The sequence below is a fragment of the Lepisma saccharinum genome, chromosome 12, assembly GCF_977018435.1.
Source record: "Lepisma saccharinum chromosome 12, izLepSacc3.1, whole genome shotgun sequence".
NCBI lineage: Eukaryota > Metazoa > Arthropoda > Insecta > Zygentoma > Lepismatidae > Lepisma > Lepisma saccharinum.
The window spans coordinates 54,755,259-54,774,327 of NC_139240.1; the positions used below are offsets into that span (position 1 = coordinate 54,755,259).

The 19,069-nt window shown below is 41.6% G+C and overlaps 1 protein-coding gene across 2 annotated transcripts in view; it reads left to right on the top strand.

Annotated features, from left to right (window-relative positions):
• The window catches only part of mib2 (E3 ubiquitin-protein ligase mind bomb 2), a 185,012-nt gene that overhangs the window by 101,802 nt on the left and 64,141 nt on the right, over nt 1-19,069 (top strand). For both annotated transcript variants that reach the window (XM_083132382.1, XM_083132381.1), the window contains exon 2: nt 14,591-14,829. In XM_083132382.1, the coding sequence (XP_082988508.1) occupies nt 14,604-14,829 (226 nt within the window). In that variant the 5' untranslated portion in view covers nt 14,591-14,603. The remainder of the gene's footprint in view (nt 1-14,590; nt 14,830-19,069) is intronic.

Sequence of the window (19,069 nt, forward strand, 5' to 3'; positions counted from 1 at the left end):
ACCGGATTTAAATTAATCCCGAAAAAAGGTTCCGGGACCGTATTTAAATTCATCCGGAAAGAAGGTTCTTGGACCGAATTGAAATACTTTACAGATAAAAAAAAAGGTTCTTTACGGTCCAGAACCCATTTACGCTTGCTGATTTTCTCTCCTGGACCGGAATTGCATTTATTTAAAATTCCTGAACCTTTAACAACCCTTCTTATCAGCACAAGTTAATGTGATTTATGACCTGCCCGCCATTTTAAGAAAAACAGGGTATCCACCTTTCGCCAAATCTCGTTTCGCCTAAACTGGTTGAAGGGAAATTTAACGGTCTCTCTCAACAGGGAGACACGCACTCTGTTTTGTTAATTCATTCTTAGCTAACGATCTTCTCTGCGTACTAAAAGATAGACAAAGCAAAGGATTCATGTGTTTATTTGATTATGTTCATGGTGTATCACACTGTGTTAATTTAGTAGATTTTGAAGTACTTGTGTTGTATTTCACTGTATATAATTTATTAGCACTTATCATACGACTAAGGCTTTTGTTAATACGTTCCTTTGTGTATATTTTATGTTATCGAACTCTCCCGGCTGCTGGATTGGGAGCAACACCTGACCATTTGGCTCTTGTGATTGTTCATAATTAGCATCAACACATGTTCTCAAGTTTTTGGTGTTTACGTTGATCACCGTCAAAATTTCCCTCACTTGCAGTGTTTCCCTTCCAACCGGTTTAGGCAAAACGCGATATCCTATTACGCCTAAAATGGCGGACAGCTGTCAGATCTGATTGACAGGTGCTGATAAGCCATTAGGCCAAGTGGTATGCATTCTAAGAATCGTACCATTAAAGTCAACGACAATATGGTGGCGATGAGTTCCGGGTTCGAATCTCGCCACGAGTATTTCTGTCTTGCGTCTAATCAGCATTTATCCTCATCGTGCCAAACCTTACGTAATAATGTGGCGTAAACTGTAGGTCTAATCCCGATTAGCCCATCTCTGCATAAGTGGACTTGGGACCAATTTCAACATCCTTTTAAGATGTTTTGAGCTCAGTCGGTAACGCGTCTGACTACCATGCTCAAGGTCCCGGGTTCGATCCCCGGCCGGTTCAAATCCGGGAACTTTTCTAACGTTGGAAGCGGCCCCGGCGCCCACCCAGCGTCGAATGACATGGGTACCTGGGGGAAACCCTGGGGGGTAAGGGCGTTCAGGGGCGTGATGCTGATCACATCACCCCCACTAATGACCGGATCAAGAAAGTGTGGGGCGTTACCCCCACACCCCCTATACGCCTTCATGGCATGGTGCTAAGCACAGGGGACCACTTTACCTTTTTTTTAACCATTAGCTGTCAAGCGGCATTTGTATTCCTATATTAGTTATGTGGCGTCGCTTTTTCTGCCACTTTTGGCTAACCGCCAAGATGAGAATGAGTAGGCCTAGTGGTAAGGTGAGATCACAGACATACAGGGACGAGACAACATTAGATGATTATACTGGTCGCGAGTTCAGACGCCAGTGCCTTTGCAAAGAGTCACCCCTGAGTGATGATTACAGAGAAGACTCATATCTAGGTCGGGATTCGAATCCGTGAACTTAACTGGGCCACCGATCCGGACGTCAAGTGGCGTTTTATTGGATTACACCTGGTCCGCTGATTGGTTCCGTCTCCGCTATTTGCCGGCTTTCTAGACCGGGCATGCGGTATGAATTAGCAACATATTCAAAAATGTTCGTGTTTCAACCAAACGTTTTCCCTGTTAGATTTCAATAGGACGGAAACAAGATCTTCGTCGTGCAAATCTAATTCATACCTCTTGCAATGAAAGCGAATTGGTTAATCGCAAAGGTACGAGTGAAACTATGGGCATTATTTGTACGTAGCGTGACCTCGTCTTAATCTGGCAGGATCACGAAAGTGAAATGCTTGAACGTATCGTGCTGAACGTTTGATTGATCACGTTCCCCAACCCTCACTGCAGAGATGTGAGATACGGAACCTTTGTCGAGGTGGGCCATCACGATAGCTTAGTAGTTAATGCTGTAGCTTTGCAAAGAAGGCTTTCTGGGTTTGATTCCCAGACAACTCACAAGATTTCTTAATGGTCTCGCTTATCGCACTAAAGTCGAACACCTTTTTGGTCAAGTCCCGTTCTGACGTAAGCGCGGAATGCTTTCGTTGTTAGGTAGGTTTAGGTCTCTTAGCATATTTTTGGTTAAGGGGGTTCTAAAGCCATGCTAAAGCATAGGCCCAAATGTCAATGGATAACCGTACAACTAATATAGATTCGGTAAGGAAGAAACTTTCCGATATAAAAGATTGTTTTATTCACTAGAACTTGTGATTCTTATATTTTTGTTACGATGGAAGGTATTTAAGTAAATAACAGAAAATTATGTTCCAATAAGAACATATAACTAAAATCTGATGATAAACAATTACGTTGCTCCACTTCTACTTAGATTTTTCAATAAAATCTGCTAACCAACGTGAAATCATATCCCATCAAGGAGTACCCTAATCGACCAACCTGCATGTATCTACCTTGATTACGCGGAGATCTGACAACATGGCCCTCGGTTACCATGGCAAACGGTGCTACCATCTGTTATCGAAAAAATACCACAAAATTGCCTTTAGTACGGCCTTAAGTCCGGTTAAGTCCAGAAAAATTGCAGTGTGTGTATGCCAAGTACCTAAGCCTAACCTAATCATTCCGCCCTTACGTCAGAAGCCTAGGATGTAAGGGTTGACACTTCGACGTAGTCAGGGTGGCTACTCACCGGGAATTCCTTGAATTCCGGCAATTATGCGCGAATTCTACCAAAATTTTTCTTCGTAGACGTGAAAAATTGCAATTTTTATTAATCCAAATGCCCCGAAGGAAGTTTTTCACCGTTTTGCTTTCATTTTTATCGAGGAAGGAAAAGAAAAGAAAGCTGTTCGGAAAATAAAACAGAATTCTCTTGATCCGTTTACTTTGTTAGTATCCTTTGCAGAACAATCTGACAGGCACACATATTATTGCAAGATCAGATATCTTGAAGTTGATTAGGTAAATTTAAGTTTCAAATTCTTATACAATTAACAATTTTTCGTAGACTAGTATATTCCGTAATATTTGTGACTTGTGTTTGTAGATGTACGTATTTCGAATCTGCGTATGTGAAATGACAAATATCAACTCCGCACCTGAAATTATTATTTTTAAATGTATATACCGTTTAATTGAAATTAATTAGAATTTTTGGATGCATTGGAATCACACACCCGTTATATTGTGTGTAGGGGATGAGAGGCGGCAATTCGTAATGTTGAAGTAGATAAAACATGTGCTTGTACCCTTGAATTTTTGGAACGTTCACGTTGAAAACCGGGAATTATACTTGAATTTTGTTATGGTCCTCGAGTGACCACCCTGGTAGTACACGCGCGTCACGTGGTACTCCGGCAATTTGTTTCTTTATACAGCATATTTCCAGAAGATACAATTAAACCTACAAGTGTATCAATATTCGCTGTATATAACACATCGTATTACTAACTTCGTTGTCCGTACACCCAAATGTCAACCTCACTTCACGTAGTACACCCTGTACTGCATTTTGCACACTAACGAGGCTCTGGTGTCTGGACCTATGGCCAGTATAACCTTCTGTAGGGCTGTCTTTCTGTTTTTTGTCCTTATGTGTGCTGAGTGCTCCTTTACAGCCTGAGCTTTTTATCACAAGTAAGAATATTTTAGTCCTCCGACATTATTGTTTATTGATTTGCTTTATTTTACTTCGCTTTTTGTGCCGCTTTTGGCTGATTTGCAAAGATGGGGATGAGCGATAAAATTGATGAACGGACACTCACAAACAACCATACCCAGTCCGGGATTCGAACCCGGGACTCCTGGCGTCGCAGCGCGAACCGACATTATAGATATGTTATAATTTAATTATGGTAAGGGGCTGCACCCCGTATAATGTGATACACCCACAATTTCAAAATCAGTCAGTCGGAAGACGAAGGGCGGAGCATGTCCAAAAAGGTGTTTGAGTTTCGTGCGATAAGGAAGACCACTTTCTTAAAGCTGTAGATAAGGTCCATAATGTGCTACGGGTAGTATCTTACCTGTCTACCTTGTGACACATACAGGAGATGTACTACGAGGGCCACTATTTATATTTTGAGCCTTGGCAACACTGATTGAAGTTAGGCGCGATTTGACGTTTGCACGGAATCGTCTGGCATTATTGACCATAACGTACTTCAAATGTTTTGTCAATAGCTTGATTTGTGTTGTTTATGTTGCCTTGGAGATTGCGCGACAACAATAAAATTGAATTAACTCGTGAACATTTTCGTGCGATGATTTTTTACGATTTTCGACGTGGATTATCAAGACAAGAGTGCATCGATCAACTTACTTCCACATTTGGCGATGAAGCCCCATCCTTTGCCACTGTGAAACGCTGGTATATCGAATTTAATCGTGGCCGCCATTCGCTCACCGACGAGATTCGCGATGGTCGTCCAAAATCAGTTGTTGTTCAAGAAAACATTGATGCTGTGCAAAACCTAATACTGCAAGATCGTCATGTGACATACCGTGAGATTGAGGCAACCATAGGCATTAGTTCCACCAGCATATATAAAATACACTGCTCAAAATAATTAGGGGATCAGGAAAAAATAAGTAGGGGATCAGACCAGATATGTTGTCAGCGCCTGTATGAGCTACAATCAGGTGCTAAAGCCCCGTAAACGAAAGTTCCAGTGCCTTAAACATGATGTAACCTTTGCAATGGTGATATCAAAGGGTAGAGGGGAGGAGTGTGTGTGTGCTGGTGTTGTATGCTAGTCGTCTCTGGTTAGCGATACAGTTCAGTTGGGGAAGGCAAAGGTTCAGGTGAGAAAGGCAATGCCACACCAACGTGATTTACCGGACACTATGGCTTGGAGAGCCATAAGAAGGATTGAAGCTGGGCAGTCAGAATCCCAGGTAGCACACGCCATTGGAGTGTCGCAAAGTGTGATTTCCATACTATGGAATCGTTTTGAAAGAGCAGGAAGTGTTCGCAGAAGAAAAGGCCAAGGCCGTCCACGAGCAACAACATCGAGGGAGGACCATTATCTCTTAATCACAGCCCGTCGGAACAGGGGGCAGAATGCAACACTACTGCAATGTGCCTGGCAAACAGCAACGGGATGCAGAGTGTCATCGCAAACTGTCCGGAATCGTCTTCATGAGGGTGGCCTCTATGCACGTAGGCCCATGGTGTGTGTTCCATCAACGTTACAACACCGTAGAGCTCGTAGAAACTAGGCGGAGGAACATCGTGGTTGGGGACATGCCGAATGGAGGTCCGTTCTGTTCTCTGATGAGTCGCCATTCAGTGTGGAACCTGACAATCGACGTGCTCTCATCTGGAGGGAACGCGGAACACGAAACAACCCAGCTTTTGTGCACGAACGCTCCCGATATGGTGGCGGTGTACTGATGGTGTGGGCAGGAATCAGTATTGGTGGACATTCGGACCTGCACATCATCCGCGATGGCACCTTGGCAACTCGAAGGTATAGAGACGAGATCCTCCGACCTTATGTCGTGCCTTATGCTGGTGCCATTGGGGATCCTTTCCGTATCATGGATGATAATGCTCGTCCACACCGAGCTGGGTTTGTGGACGACATGCTGGACCAGGAGGATATCGAGCGTCTGCCTCGGCCAGCTTGCTCTCCAGACGTAAATCCAGTCGAGCACATCTGGGATGCACTAGGCCGACAAGTTGCAGCTCGATCAACACCTCCCACAACTCGGGCAGAGCTGGAAATTGCCCTTCTGGCAGAGTGGCGACATATCCCCCCACAGCTCATTGACCAGCTCATTGATTCCATGCCACGCAGGTGTGCAACAATATTGGCCGTTAGGGGAGACCATACACCGTACTAGAGGAGAGTTGCTGTAGTGTTTGTGTCTGTTTTTGTGCTTTTTTGTGTGCTCTCCTACTGATGCTCTAATTGTCATATCAAGTCACATGTCATTAATGTCATTAACATCAGGTATGATGGCAGCATATCTTGCTGTAACTAATCTCAGAATGAAATAAAGGCTCTGGTATTAGTATGACTACATGAGTTTTGATATCTGGTTGATCCCCTACTTATTTTTGCCTGATCCCCTAATTATTTTGAGCAGTGTATTACATGATCGTTTAGCTGTGAGAAAGGTGTTCTCGTTGGATCCCACACAATTTGACAAAAACTCAAAAAGACGGTCGCGTCAATTGGTGCAAACAAATGCTCAATAAATACAATCGTGGTGCTTCAAAAGACGTATATAAGATTGTAACAGGTGACGAATCATGGATATATGCATATGAGCCGGAACGTAAACAGCAGTCGACTGTATGGGTGTTTCAAGATGAACCCAATACAACAAAAGTTGTTCGTGCTCGAAGCACATCGAAACAAATGGTCGCCTGTTTTTTTTTCGGGAAAACTGGTCATGTGGCAACCGTGCCTTTAGAGGAACGTAGAACGGTCAACTCTGAATGGTACACAACAATTTGTTTGCCAGAGGTCTTCGGTCAAATACGGAAAACAAACAAACGCCGTCGGATCATTCTTCATCGAGACAATGCCAGCTGTCACACATCTCGTCTAACAACCAACTTTATGAACAGTCAAAAAATCGAATTGATGGATGGGTCATCCGCCGTACAGTCCTGATTTGGCACCCCATGACTTCTTCTTGTTCCCGAATGTCAAGAATAAATTGCGTGGCCAACGATTTTCGTCGGCGGAAGACGCCGTTGATGCGTTCAAAAACCATATTATGGAGGTGTCTCAAAAAGATTGGAAAAACTGCTTTGACAAATGGTTCGAACGAATGCAAAAGTGTATTGACCATAAAGGAGAATACTTCGAAAAACAATAAAGCAGTTTTCAATGCAAAATTCCTGTTTTTTTCATTGTTAAGCTCAAAATATAAATAGTGACCCTCGTATGAAGAAATGTTAGAAAGAAAAACCCTAGCTGGACCAGGACTTGAACTCTTGTCTCTCATACCGTGCCATTGCTCTACCAGCTGAGCTACCGAGCCTGCCCTTGTTTCTCCTCATTAGCTTCATCTTTTCTGTTTCCGCCAACCTCCGTGGCGGAGTGGTTAGCACACCGCGCCGCGATGCCAGGGGTCACGGTTTCGAATCCCGGCCTGGCATGGCTGTTCTTTGTGTCAATTCATCAATTTAATCATATCATCACTCATCCTCATCTTCGCGATTCGCCGAAAGTGGCAGAAAAGCGAATTGAAATAAACCAAACCAATCAATCAATTATTATCTTTCTTTCCAGGATTGGAGAGGGTTAATTCCACTTTTTTCCTCAGGCATCTTTCTGGTGGGATATATTCTGTGTAAATATGTTTGTAAGTTTATTTAATATGAAAAGTGTTTATTGAACTTTATTCTCGAGCCCTCCAGATGACGTAATGGTAACGTTGTCGCCTTGTAATCGAGCGATCTCGGATTCGATACCCACTGGATCATCTTCACGATTAGCCAAGAGTGGAAGAAAACCGAAGTAAATTAATCAGACTTCTCTTTATTTGGCTCTTTTTTAAACACAAAGCTAAAGAGAGAGATGTAAAGAGATCTCCTCTCTCTCTCTCTCTCACACACTCTCTCTCTCTCTCTCTCTCTCTCTCTCTCTCTCTCTCACACACACACACTCTCTCTCTCTCTCTCACACACACACACACACACACTCACTCTCTCTCTCACACACACACACACACACTCACCCCCTCACTCACTCTCTGTCTCACACACACACACACACACTCGCTCTCTCTCTCTCTCTCTCTCTCTCTCTCTCTCTCTCTCTCTCTCTCTCTCTCTCTCTCTCTCTCACACACACACACACACACACACACACACACACTCTGTCTCACACACACACACACACTCTGTCTCACACACACACACACTCTCTCTCTCTCTCTCTCTCTCTCTCTCTCTCTCTCTCTCTCTCTCTCTCTCTCTCTCTCTCTCTCTCTCTCTCTCTCTCTCTCTCTCTCTCTCTCTCTCTCTCTGTGTGTGTGTGTGTGTGTGTGTGTGTATCTTTCCAGGGGAAAGGATGAACGAAAAATAATTTTAAGTTGACGAAAACCACAGTTGTACCGAGAACTTCATTGCTATCATCCATTTCTAAATGGAATTACCGGTGGATTAGATTAGTCAGGGTGGCGACAGACCTGGAAAACCTGGAAAACCGGGAAAAGTCAGGGAATTTGAGGTGTCAGAAAAAGTCAGGGAAATGTCAGGGAATTTTGTCTTCTTTGATTTTTTTTATTTTATATTTTTTTTATGTAAAGATATTGTTATGGAACTCTGCACGGGAACAGGAAATCTCGTTCGCAAGTTTCGGCCTCAACTTTTAGGCCCCTTTTATGTGCAACACAACCACGGCACCAGAAACCAGAGATGGCAGGAGGAGAGAGAGAGAGAGAAAAAATTCTCTCGCCCGAGCTTCTCGGCGGGAATTTTAAATTCGAACACACTTTGGAGGAAAATTGTTATAACTCTGGCACTATGGGAGCAATCTACTTCGGATAACTTTTGTTTTGCAGCTAAAACATCAGCGCATGTAACCGTGCACAATTTAGAACGCCGGACCGAGGAAGGGGGCTTGGGGGCACGACCCCCGAATTTCAATTTTAAAAAAAACTTAAAAATCTGTAGTTTGCCCCTTCTTGCCTCGCTATTTTGGGGAGAGGTCGCGAACTTTAGTATTCTTTTCAAAGAATGAACATTTCTCAAGAGAATGAAACATATTTCATGTTCTTGTGTGCCATAGAAGTTGAATAATAAGCCAAAATGTGATTTTTTTTTTAAAAAAAAAATTGGTAATTTGCATTTTTGGAGGAAAATTGTTATAACTCGGGCACTATGGGAGCAATCTACTTCGGATAAGTTTTGTTTTTCAGCTAAAACATCAGAGCATGCAACCGTGCACAATTTAGAACGCCGGACCGAGGAAGGGGGCTTGGGGGCACGTCCCCGAATTTCAATGAACAAAAATAAAATTTGAATTTTCCCCCTCTTCTCGCATTATTTTGGGGATAAGGCGCAAATTTTAGTATTCTTTTGAAAGAATGGACATTTCTCAAGAGAATGAAACATATTTTATGTCCATGGGTGCCATACAAGTCGAATAATCCAAAATGTGATTTTTTTTTTTACGAAAAATAGGTAATTTGCATTTTTGGAGGAAAATTGTTATAACTCGGCCACTATGTGAGCAATCTACTTCGGATAAGTTTTGTCTTGCAGCTAAAACATCATAGCATGGAACCGTGTACAACTCAGAATGCCGAACCGAGGAAGGGGGGTTTGGGGGTCGCGTCCTCCAAATTTCAATGGAAAAAAAATAAGAATCTGGACTTTGCCCCCTCTTCCCCCACTATTTTGGGGATAAGGCGCGAACTTTGTATTCTTTTCAAAGAATGAACATTTCTCAAGAGAATGAAAGAATGAAACATATTTCATGTTCTCGTGTGCCATACAAGTTCAATAATAAGCCAAAATGTGATTATTATTATTTTTTTTTACGAAAAATAGATAATTTGCATTTTTGGAGGTAAATTGTTATAACTCGGCCACTATGGGAGCAATCTACTTCGGATAAGTTTTGTTTTTCAGCTCAAACATCAGAGCATGCAACCGTGCACAATTCAGAATGCCGGACCGAGGAAGGGGGCTGTGGGCACTTCCCCCGAATTTCAATGAAAAAAAATAAAATCTGGAATTTGCCCCCTCTTCTCCCACTATTTTGGGGATAAGGCGCAAATTTTAGTATTCTTTTCAAAGAATGGACATTTCTCAAGAGAATGAAACATATTTTATGTTCTTGGGTGCCATACAAGTCGAATAATAAGCCAAAATGTGATTTTTTAAATTATTATTTTTTTACGAAAAATAGGTAATTTGCATTTTTGGAGGAAAATTGTTACAACTTGGGCACTATCGGAGCAATTTACTTCGGATAAGTTTTGTTTTTCAGCTAAAACATCAGAGCATGTAACCGTGTAAAATTCAGAACGCCGAATCGAGGAAGGGTTTGGGGTGCGCGACCAATGAATTTCAATGAAAAAAAAAATCTGAAGTTTGCCCCTCTTCTCCCGCTATTTTGGGAGAAGGCGCAAACCTTAGTATTCTCTTCAAGGAATGGACGTTTCCAAAGAGATTGTTTGAAACATGTTTCATGTTCCTGGGTGCCATAGAAGTTGAATAATGAGCCAAAATGTTCGGAAATGTGGCATTGATATGTTGCGGAGAGGGGGAGAGGTTGGTCATCAATATGAATTTCCCAGGCTTGCTCCAGACCTGTGTCAGAGTTCGACCCAAATATAAGAGTATTAAGGTCCAAAAAGCCACGATGATACCATATGGTATCATCGGGACAGTACGACCTTACTCTGATGATACCATATGGTATCATCGGGACAGTACGACCTTACTCTGATGATACCATATGGTATCATTGGGGGAGTAAAGGTTTAGTTTAGCCTCTAAATATTACATGGAAAATGCATTAAATTATCATTTTTTCTTTTCCGTATGGGAGTAGTAAGGGGACTTGTCAACAGATGGAGGGGATAAGAGCGGGTGGCGTCGTCTGATAGTAAGGCATTTTGTTGGGCAAACTGAAGGAACATGGAGAAAAATAGGTTTTATTGATACATACTATTTTTGTTGAATATCGCCACCCGACAAAGTATCTCACTACAACATGCGACAGAAATTGCATGGACTGCAACATCCAACAAAAAATCGCATGCGTAAACAAGAAGAGCTTTAGACTGAAAATATGCTGCTGGAATTTTATTACTCTTCTGGCTCACTTCACCATATTTAATGTAGCAGTGCTTACGAAGGTTTTCTTTCATCATCTTGACGTTACTGGTTTCGCACAAGTTAACATACGTTTACAATGACATTGCACTATTTTTAGATATCAATAAGAATCCAACCAAACGGGATATATATTGAATACTATCACGAAAAAGTGAAACATAAACCTGTATTGGTGAACATTATAAAAATTGGCAAGTGCATGCTCGCAACCTCAAATTTACTGCAACACTAGTATTGCAATGAAATTAACACCACTCTCTGTCCTGTCTGTTTGAACTCGTGAGAGATGGTCATTAATCTCTCACTGAGTGAAGTTAATGTCCAATATTATGAAATAAAATACTAATAATAAATACGTAAATATTTTAATATCATATTTACTCAAATCATTCAATCATAAAAGCAAATCACTTTCTTCAAGAATTGACTTTTGTTTGCCAGCCCTGCTAAATTTTCACTTTCCATCTACTGATTTATACAAGGGGTAGCCAGAAAGTAATTTCCGATTAGTAGGGAACCGTAAACGCCAAAACCGTGAAAACTGGTAATTGCTGTGCAGTTATGTTGAGGAATGTGCAGTGATGTCTGGACACATTTTTCGCCCGTTCGAAATATCGAAATAATGCGAATTTGGCATAAAATGCGAATTGTTGGTGTTTTTGAGCGATTTTTTAAAAATAAATGTCCTAAAACAACGAAAAATTTCATGAAATCCAACATTCTTGATTTTTTCTAGGCGATGTTTGTGTACATAGAACATGCAAGTTTTCCAACATTTTACTCAAGAGTAAACTATAAAGTTATACTTATACGTACATGAAATAATTCCGACAGCCACATTAAATCATGTATTTCCCACGATTTTTTCAACTTCTATCAAAAACCATTTGCATCACAGAGCAAAGTGGCAGGGTTCTAACAGGAGATCGAGTGCGTATCTACCGTCACACGAGAGCCACATCTTTGTATTTGTCGCACGAGATATGTTTTGAATTACCAAGCTAAGTGCGCACCATCGGGATTTGTCGAGTGAGTAATAATGGAGCTCAGTCGTTAGGGCATCTGACTACTATGCGAGAGACCCGGGGTCGATCCCCTGCAGGGGAGAACCGGTATGTTTTCCACCTATTCAAACTGCTCCGGAACCACCCAGCATCATATGAAGCTAGTACCTTGAGGGAAACTTTGAGGGATAAATGTAGCCAGGAGCGTGGTGCTGATCACATCAACCCCACCTTCGACCATGATCAAGAAAGTGTGGGACCCTAACTCCACACCCCTATACTCCTTCATGGAAAAGTGCAAGGGAGCACTTTACTTTTACTTCCTCAAAAATCTGTTCCAACATATCAAACTGTCAAGAAAGTATGTAGACCATGTGACCTACAATTTAAAATAATAGTTTAAAAGCACAATGGAGTATTAAGTTTCGGTATATCTGGCAGATTAATGTTCTAAAACAAAAATGCGAATTTTGGGAAATGTAACACTAACAAGTCAAAAAAAGATAATGCCAATTTTTGGTGCCATAATATATCGGTATCTGTCACGTGAGATTGACTGATTTTAATTTTTTGGGTGCGTCGCCACTTATGGTCATTATACACCCTTCAGTATATACGGGGAAAATTCCATTATCTAAAATTCTTACCTTGAAATTAAAAAAGGGGTATGGAAAATAACCTTCCCAAAATAATTTTCAAGATATCAAACTCTCACGAAGAGGCATAAGCCATGTGACTTACAATTTCAAACAGTAGTTTTAAAACACCATGAAGGTATAATTTTAGATATTTGCCAGAAAATGCGCTAAAATGAAAATTTGACTTTTGGGAAAAATAACACCGTATAGTAAAAAGTAAAAAAATAAGAAAATACACCAATTTGAAAAGAAAAAAAAGTAACAAAATATCAGAGTCTGCCGATTAGGTATAAATAAAACAAGAATATCAGTTGTAATTTATTGCATTAGTAACAGTGAGTCCTAACCTAATTTTCAGCATAATCACCACCGTTGTTCTGGCATTTGTCGTAGCATGGCACTAAATTTTGTATGTCCATGGTATATGTGTCTGACAGCAAAGACTGGAATTATCTCTACCGCAGTGTAGCTGTCAATTCCTTGCCCTGCCAGAAACCTCTTCAGTTAAGCAGAGAGATGAAAGTCAGTACATTCAAGGCCAGGGCTGTTCAGGGAGTGGTCCGAGATCTCTCACCTGAAGTGATGCAAAGGGCCCGTGTGTACTTAGCTGTATGTGGTTGTGCACATTCGATTGGCCTTTCGTGAATTGTCTGCACCATCGTCTGGCCATACTATCACTCACGACGTCTGGTCTGCACACCTCACACGATTGCTGGTGGCTCTGTGCCAAATTCGGAGCATGCAATGTAGGTTACATCGCAGTCAGTGGGAGACTGTGTGAGAGCTGCAGTCTTTAACCTAGAACTGTCCTAAAACGGCTGCATTGCAACTGTACCAGATTACAGCTACATGCCACTTCTCCTGCCTGCATGTGTGTGTGTGTCGCTCTCCGACCACTAGTGCTGTGTATAGGCACCATTGGAGCTTTTTTCAGGATGCCCCTCGTATATGGACTTTCATAATCTTTTATTATTAGTGTTTTCCTGTTTTAATGTGTGGTTAGCTAAATCAGGTATCTATACAATGCAATTCTATAAATCCCTTAGATTTCTAATACCTACATACCCTTTTCGTCAGCATTAATGGTATAACTGCATGTTGTCAGTTTCACAGTACTTCACTTGGATATACTGTACTCAAGCAGAAATCCCATTGATAATGTAAGGTAATATGACACTTTATTTTGATCGATTCAATTGTTTCACTTATATGCAAGAGTTAGGCTAAGTTGTTTGCTTTACAGAGAAAAGAGAAGTAGCTTTATTCATTGAAAAATGAGTCCGCACTCATGGTTTTTGCAACCAGAGGGTTCCAAACCTCAGTGGAAATATCAATATACTATAATACCGAGAATGTATAAGGAGACTGATAAATTACAAATTGTATTTCTTAATCAATCTCTCTTCACTCGTATCTCATTTAGTCGTAACTTAAAAAATAATCAAGTATTTTAATTTAAACTTACTGCGCATGACAAAATACGTAATCCTTCCGTAGCTTCTGAATTGTTTTCCCAAATTTACTATTTTGCAGTTTGAATTCAAATCATAGGGAATAGAGAAATTAAGTCAATTTCAAAGAAGATAATATTGGTACTTAAAACCATACGTGGATCTGTATGAGTATTATTTCCATTTGCAAAAACATCGATTTTGTTTAGTTTGTAATTGTCAGGGAAAAATGTAAATTTTGTCCTGGAAAACCTGGAAAAGTCAGGGAATTTCATTTCTGCTTGTTTGTAGCCACCCTGTTAGTGCACCAAGTGCATTTTATACAGTATCCTAGGTTACCGGGAAAATGAGCCATGCGGCCTGTCACGCTAGCGGGATTTTCGCTGGTAATTAAAAGCTACGGTGAATTGCGAAATTGATGCGTTGACCCCCTCCCCGCTTTCCCTCTCACCTTGTAACTTCGTCATAGATTTCGAGCGCTTTGGGGATTTCCGCCTCGCGTTGCCAGTGTCACTCTTATTGGCCGCTTATCTTGTAGATTTAACACTTGTTTGCATTGGAGATGAATGTTAATTTCTGTTTTGTCGTTACAGGTGGAGCGAGAGGATGCTGGAGGTGGGGCTGCGCGTTGTGCGCGGCCCAGACTGGAAGTGGGGGAACCAGGACGATGGGGAAGGTCACGTGGGGACCGTGGTCGAACTGGGAAAACCGGGGAGTGCCACGTCCCCGGATAAAACCGTCGTGGTGCAATGGGATTCCGGCTCTAGGACGAACTATCGCGTCGGATACCAGAACGCTTATGACCTCCGAGTTGTCGACAACGCTCCTGCCGGTAAGTACACACGAATATCTATCTATCTTATTATTTTGTTGTTGTTTTTACTTCACATTTCTACCACGTTTGGATACTCGCGAAGTTGAGACTGAATGGACATAACGTTGAAGTCCTGATTCGAACGCTACAATGGTGAAGTCATGATTCGAACGCCACTTCACTTCAAAGAAAGTTTAGTTTCCCTCTGACAACCATATGTCAAGTCCACGTGGAGCCCAGTATATCCTCCCCTCAAACCTTTCCTTTGCTTTTTTTACAGCCGCGGATATCTCGTCGGTAGGATGTCTGACTGCCACACGCGGGAGGTGGGTGATCGAAGGTGGGATTTTTTTGTCGGCCTCGTGCCCGCATAAATCGGCTCTGGGCTCACCCAGCCTCAAATTAATGGGTACGGCCGGACCGGTGCGTGGTGCTGATCACATCACCTCCAAAATAGCCGAGATCGAGAATGTGTCTGGGCCCTACCCCCACATCCCCTAAATGCGCCTTCATGGCATTGTGCTACATGCACGTTGAACTTTACCAAACCTTTGCCACGAATAGGGTCCGTTTTTGGAACTTGTGATTGTCAAGTGCACGTGGAGTAAATTAGATGTTGCCAACTCAGTTTATTTACAGATTTCGTAACTTAAGGTTGCGGTTATCTTTTCTGGGCTGTGTTATTGTTGTGCTATTTTTTATGTACAATGTGGAAACCTTGGGAGTGGAACGTCGTCGCAGTGCGTGTTGGTGTCTAAACACTGCAGGTAAAAATGACACGACGTCACGCGTCATACGCGTCAGGTCGGCTGCCTCTCGAGCTATGTCAAAGATACCGAACTTAAGTTCGAATCAGGACCAAGTATACAGTAAAGTGGATGAATGGACAATCAGAATGGCATATGATCAACCCAACTCCTGCAGAGGAATATCTTGTCTGCAGCTGCAATCGCCAGAGCGTCGTTAGTCTGCAAAATGCAGTCCAAGGTATACTACGTGGTAGTGGAGGTGACATTTGGGTGCCTTCAAAAAAGGGTCAACCCACACACCCCTCTCTGTTTGACTCAGCATACTCCATATGGGTGAGCCGCCACCGTGGCAGAGTGGTTAGTACATCGCGATACGACGCCAGGGGTTCCGGGTTCGAATCCTGACGAGGGCATGGATATTTGTGAGTGTCCATTCATCAATTTTATCATATCATCACTCATCCTCATCATCGCAAGTTAGCCAAAAATGGCACAACAAGCGAAGTAAAAAAAAGTAATTCAATCAATCCATACGGGTGGAGGCACAGAAGGGTTCCACTTTAAACTGTAGGTCCAGTCCTGATTAGCCTATCTGTGCATAAAGTGGTCTTGAAACGTGGACTTAAAACACAAACTCAATCAATGAATTAATCAATCCATACGAGGGTGTACCTACTTCCGTGACCCTCCCCGATGGCCTTGGAATTAAGGGGTTCTAGGTTCGAATCCACTGGTTCGGATCCTACCTTGATTGTACGTCCAGTCCCGAGTAGTTAGCTGAGCATAAAGCGGACTGAAACTCACTTTGGAGTAGTGTAACTTAGTCGCCTTGTAATTAAGGTGTATCTGGCTCGATGACGGCAGGAGGCATGTAGTAGTGTTAATGATCGCACTTTAATCTGTAGGTCCAGTCTCGATTAGCCTAACTTTTGCTTAAAGTAACTTTGACTTAGTGGTAACATCGTCTCTTGTAAGGAAGAAGCACATAGTTGTTCGGATCCCACTTTAAACAGTAAGTCCAGACCCGATTAGCCTATGTTTGCTAAAGTCGACTCAAACAAAATCTCAACATGAATTTATCGGATTTACTGTCTAGATAAATGATATCCTTCATCGAATGCCATCTTTTCTATTTACAGCATGTGCCTAATTTCGGTTCCCTGGGAAAACCCCAGCGGTTCATAATCTATTGACTCATCACGTTCCTTCTGAAAATCTCGACATTTTTTATAGTGTTCACTGTGTGTTTCACAGTTTGAACTAAGTATTGTTGCCTCATTCTCACTTGTGCGTTTTTAGCCTTTTATTGTGCACTATGGTCAGGGTTAGGGAGGGGTGTATGCGTCACATGTTCACGTTTTTTACTCGTTCACTTTGCGTGTGATTATCGTCAGCAATTCTTAATTTACCCAGTACGGTGTAGTTTTGCTATGGCCAATGGTATTCCGGCCAAGCATGGAGCATTTTTCCAGTGAGGCTTGTACCAGTATACAGCCTCAACGGTGCGCGCTACGTTGAAAATTGAAGCACTTCAAATTGAAACCCCTATTTCCAAGAACTTTCCCCTCCTTCCATTTTTCTCTATGTGCACTAATAACGAAGTTGCCTACAGGACCGGAATTTTGAATCATCACCCTGTATTTGTAATTTGTAATAACATCAGCTTCATGAACGTAAATTCAAACAATATTGTGTTTCATTTCTCTTAGACTTATTTTTGAATTAAAGGAATTTGTCCATCAAAATATGTTATCACGCATTATCTTCCCTACCCAAAACAAAATGTAACATAACTCCGGATCCCATTGGTATTCCATTTTCAAATTTTGTACACTTATTGAGTAATTGTGTATGTATGAAATACGAGGGGAGAGTGAAAAGTTTTGAGCCTCACATGGAGGGAGTGATGCTAGGTAGTTAAAATTTTGGAGGATGTAAGGTTTGAGTTTTAGGAGACACTGCGCAAACTTTTATGAAATTCAGATGTTTTCTTCTATTTTTTTGTCAGGTTGAAAATGAATGAAGTGTCAAAGAGAAGAGAGTGGCCGACAGGGATGTGATTAGGTACCTCTGTCGACAAGGCCTCACTGCACAGGCTGCTTTGGTCGAGTGTGGCTTCACCACACTTCCCTATCCACCTTATTCCCCCGACCTGCCCCGTCAGATTTTCATCCTTTTCCTGCTATGAAGAATTCACTTCGAGGACGTCACTTCCACATGGACGAAGTCGGTCATTCAGTGGTGTGAGACCCGGGACAAATCATTCTACCAGATGACCGTAAACAAATTGCAGCACAGAATGCGTAAGTGCATTGATCTTGGGGGTGATTATAGATAATATGTGATTATGTAGAGAAATCATAATGAGAAACTGTAGCTCAAACACCCGTTCCATTGAAGCTCAAAACTTTTCACTCTCCCCTCGTATATATATATATATTTTTTTTTTTTTTGAAAAAATTAGAAGACGTGTGTTTTAGAAAATGGCTATCAAAATTTTCATTGCAGCAACTTCAATTGTTTTTCTTACCCTTACAGATGCATGCAAGGCCTTTCAATACCTTTCCAACGCAGTCTGAATCACTTCTACAGGTGCCCAAATTGCCGAAATGTTGCAATTTAAAGTTAACAAGGTGTTGGGAAACATTGTTAAAGTCGCACATTTTGCACCCTTGTAATTTCGGTAATACAAAAGATATGGATCTCAACGGTGCACAATTTCCTACCTTAGTTTTTCCCCTTCTAGTATGCCAAATTTCGTATGAATCAAATAGAAAAGGTTGAGGACCATGTTGATTGGACATGGAATGACCCAATAGGACTTCTCACCAAAGTCACGCATGGGCGTGCGCAGACCTTCTGATTAGGGGGGAGCGGCAAAAGTCTTCTTGAAAGTTTAATCGGAGAAAGGAAAACCTCATTTCATCTCACTGTTTTATTCTATTCATGTGTATGGAACAGGGGCGTATATGAAGTGTTCCCGGATCCGCCGAAAATCACTGTATTAAAAGAATTCAAACTTCCGTGGCCCCCTCCTTTATTTCCCCTCTCTGTGGTTCAGATACTATTTTACATACAAACATGGTTTCGTACAGCAGATTCAAAGCAATGGACGGCGATTAGGGGGCGTCATTTTTTCGCCCCTCTTACCAATTTTGTCACCAAATCACCGCTACTCATTTTCAGGGTATGGGCAATGTCTTCTGCAAACACTTAGAGGTAACACAACCGACGAATTCTGCGTGTGGAAGTGTTCGCTAGAGAACGAAGTTGAATAGTTTAATTTCATGAGTAGAGCTCGGAAGTTGAAGACCTATAAATTGCCAAAAAAAAAAAGACCTAAAAATATCAAAAAAAGGACGTATAAATGTAATCCAAATTAATTAATAACTTCAGTTTTAATTACATATTTCATGAATAAAGAAAAGACAAAATTCTGGTGGTATGGAACACACAGTGCGAAAAAACTATATGAATGAAATGCATCTTCTTCCAGACATTATATATTT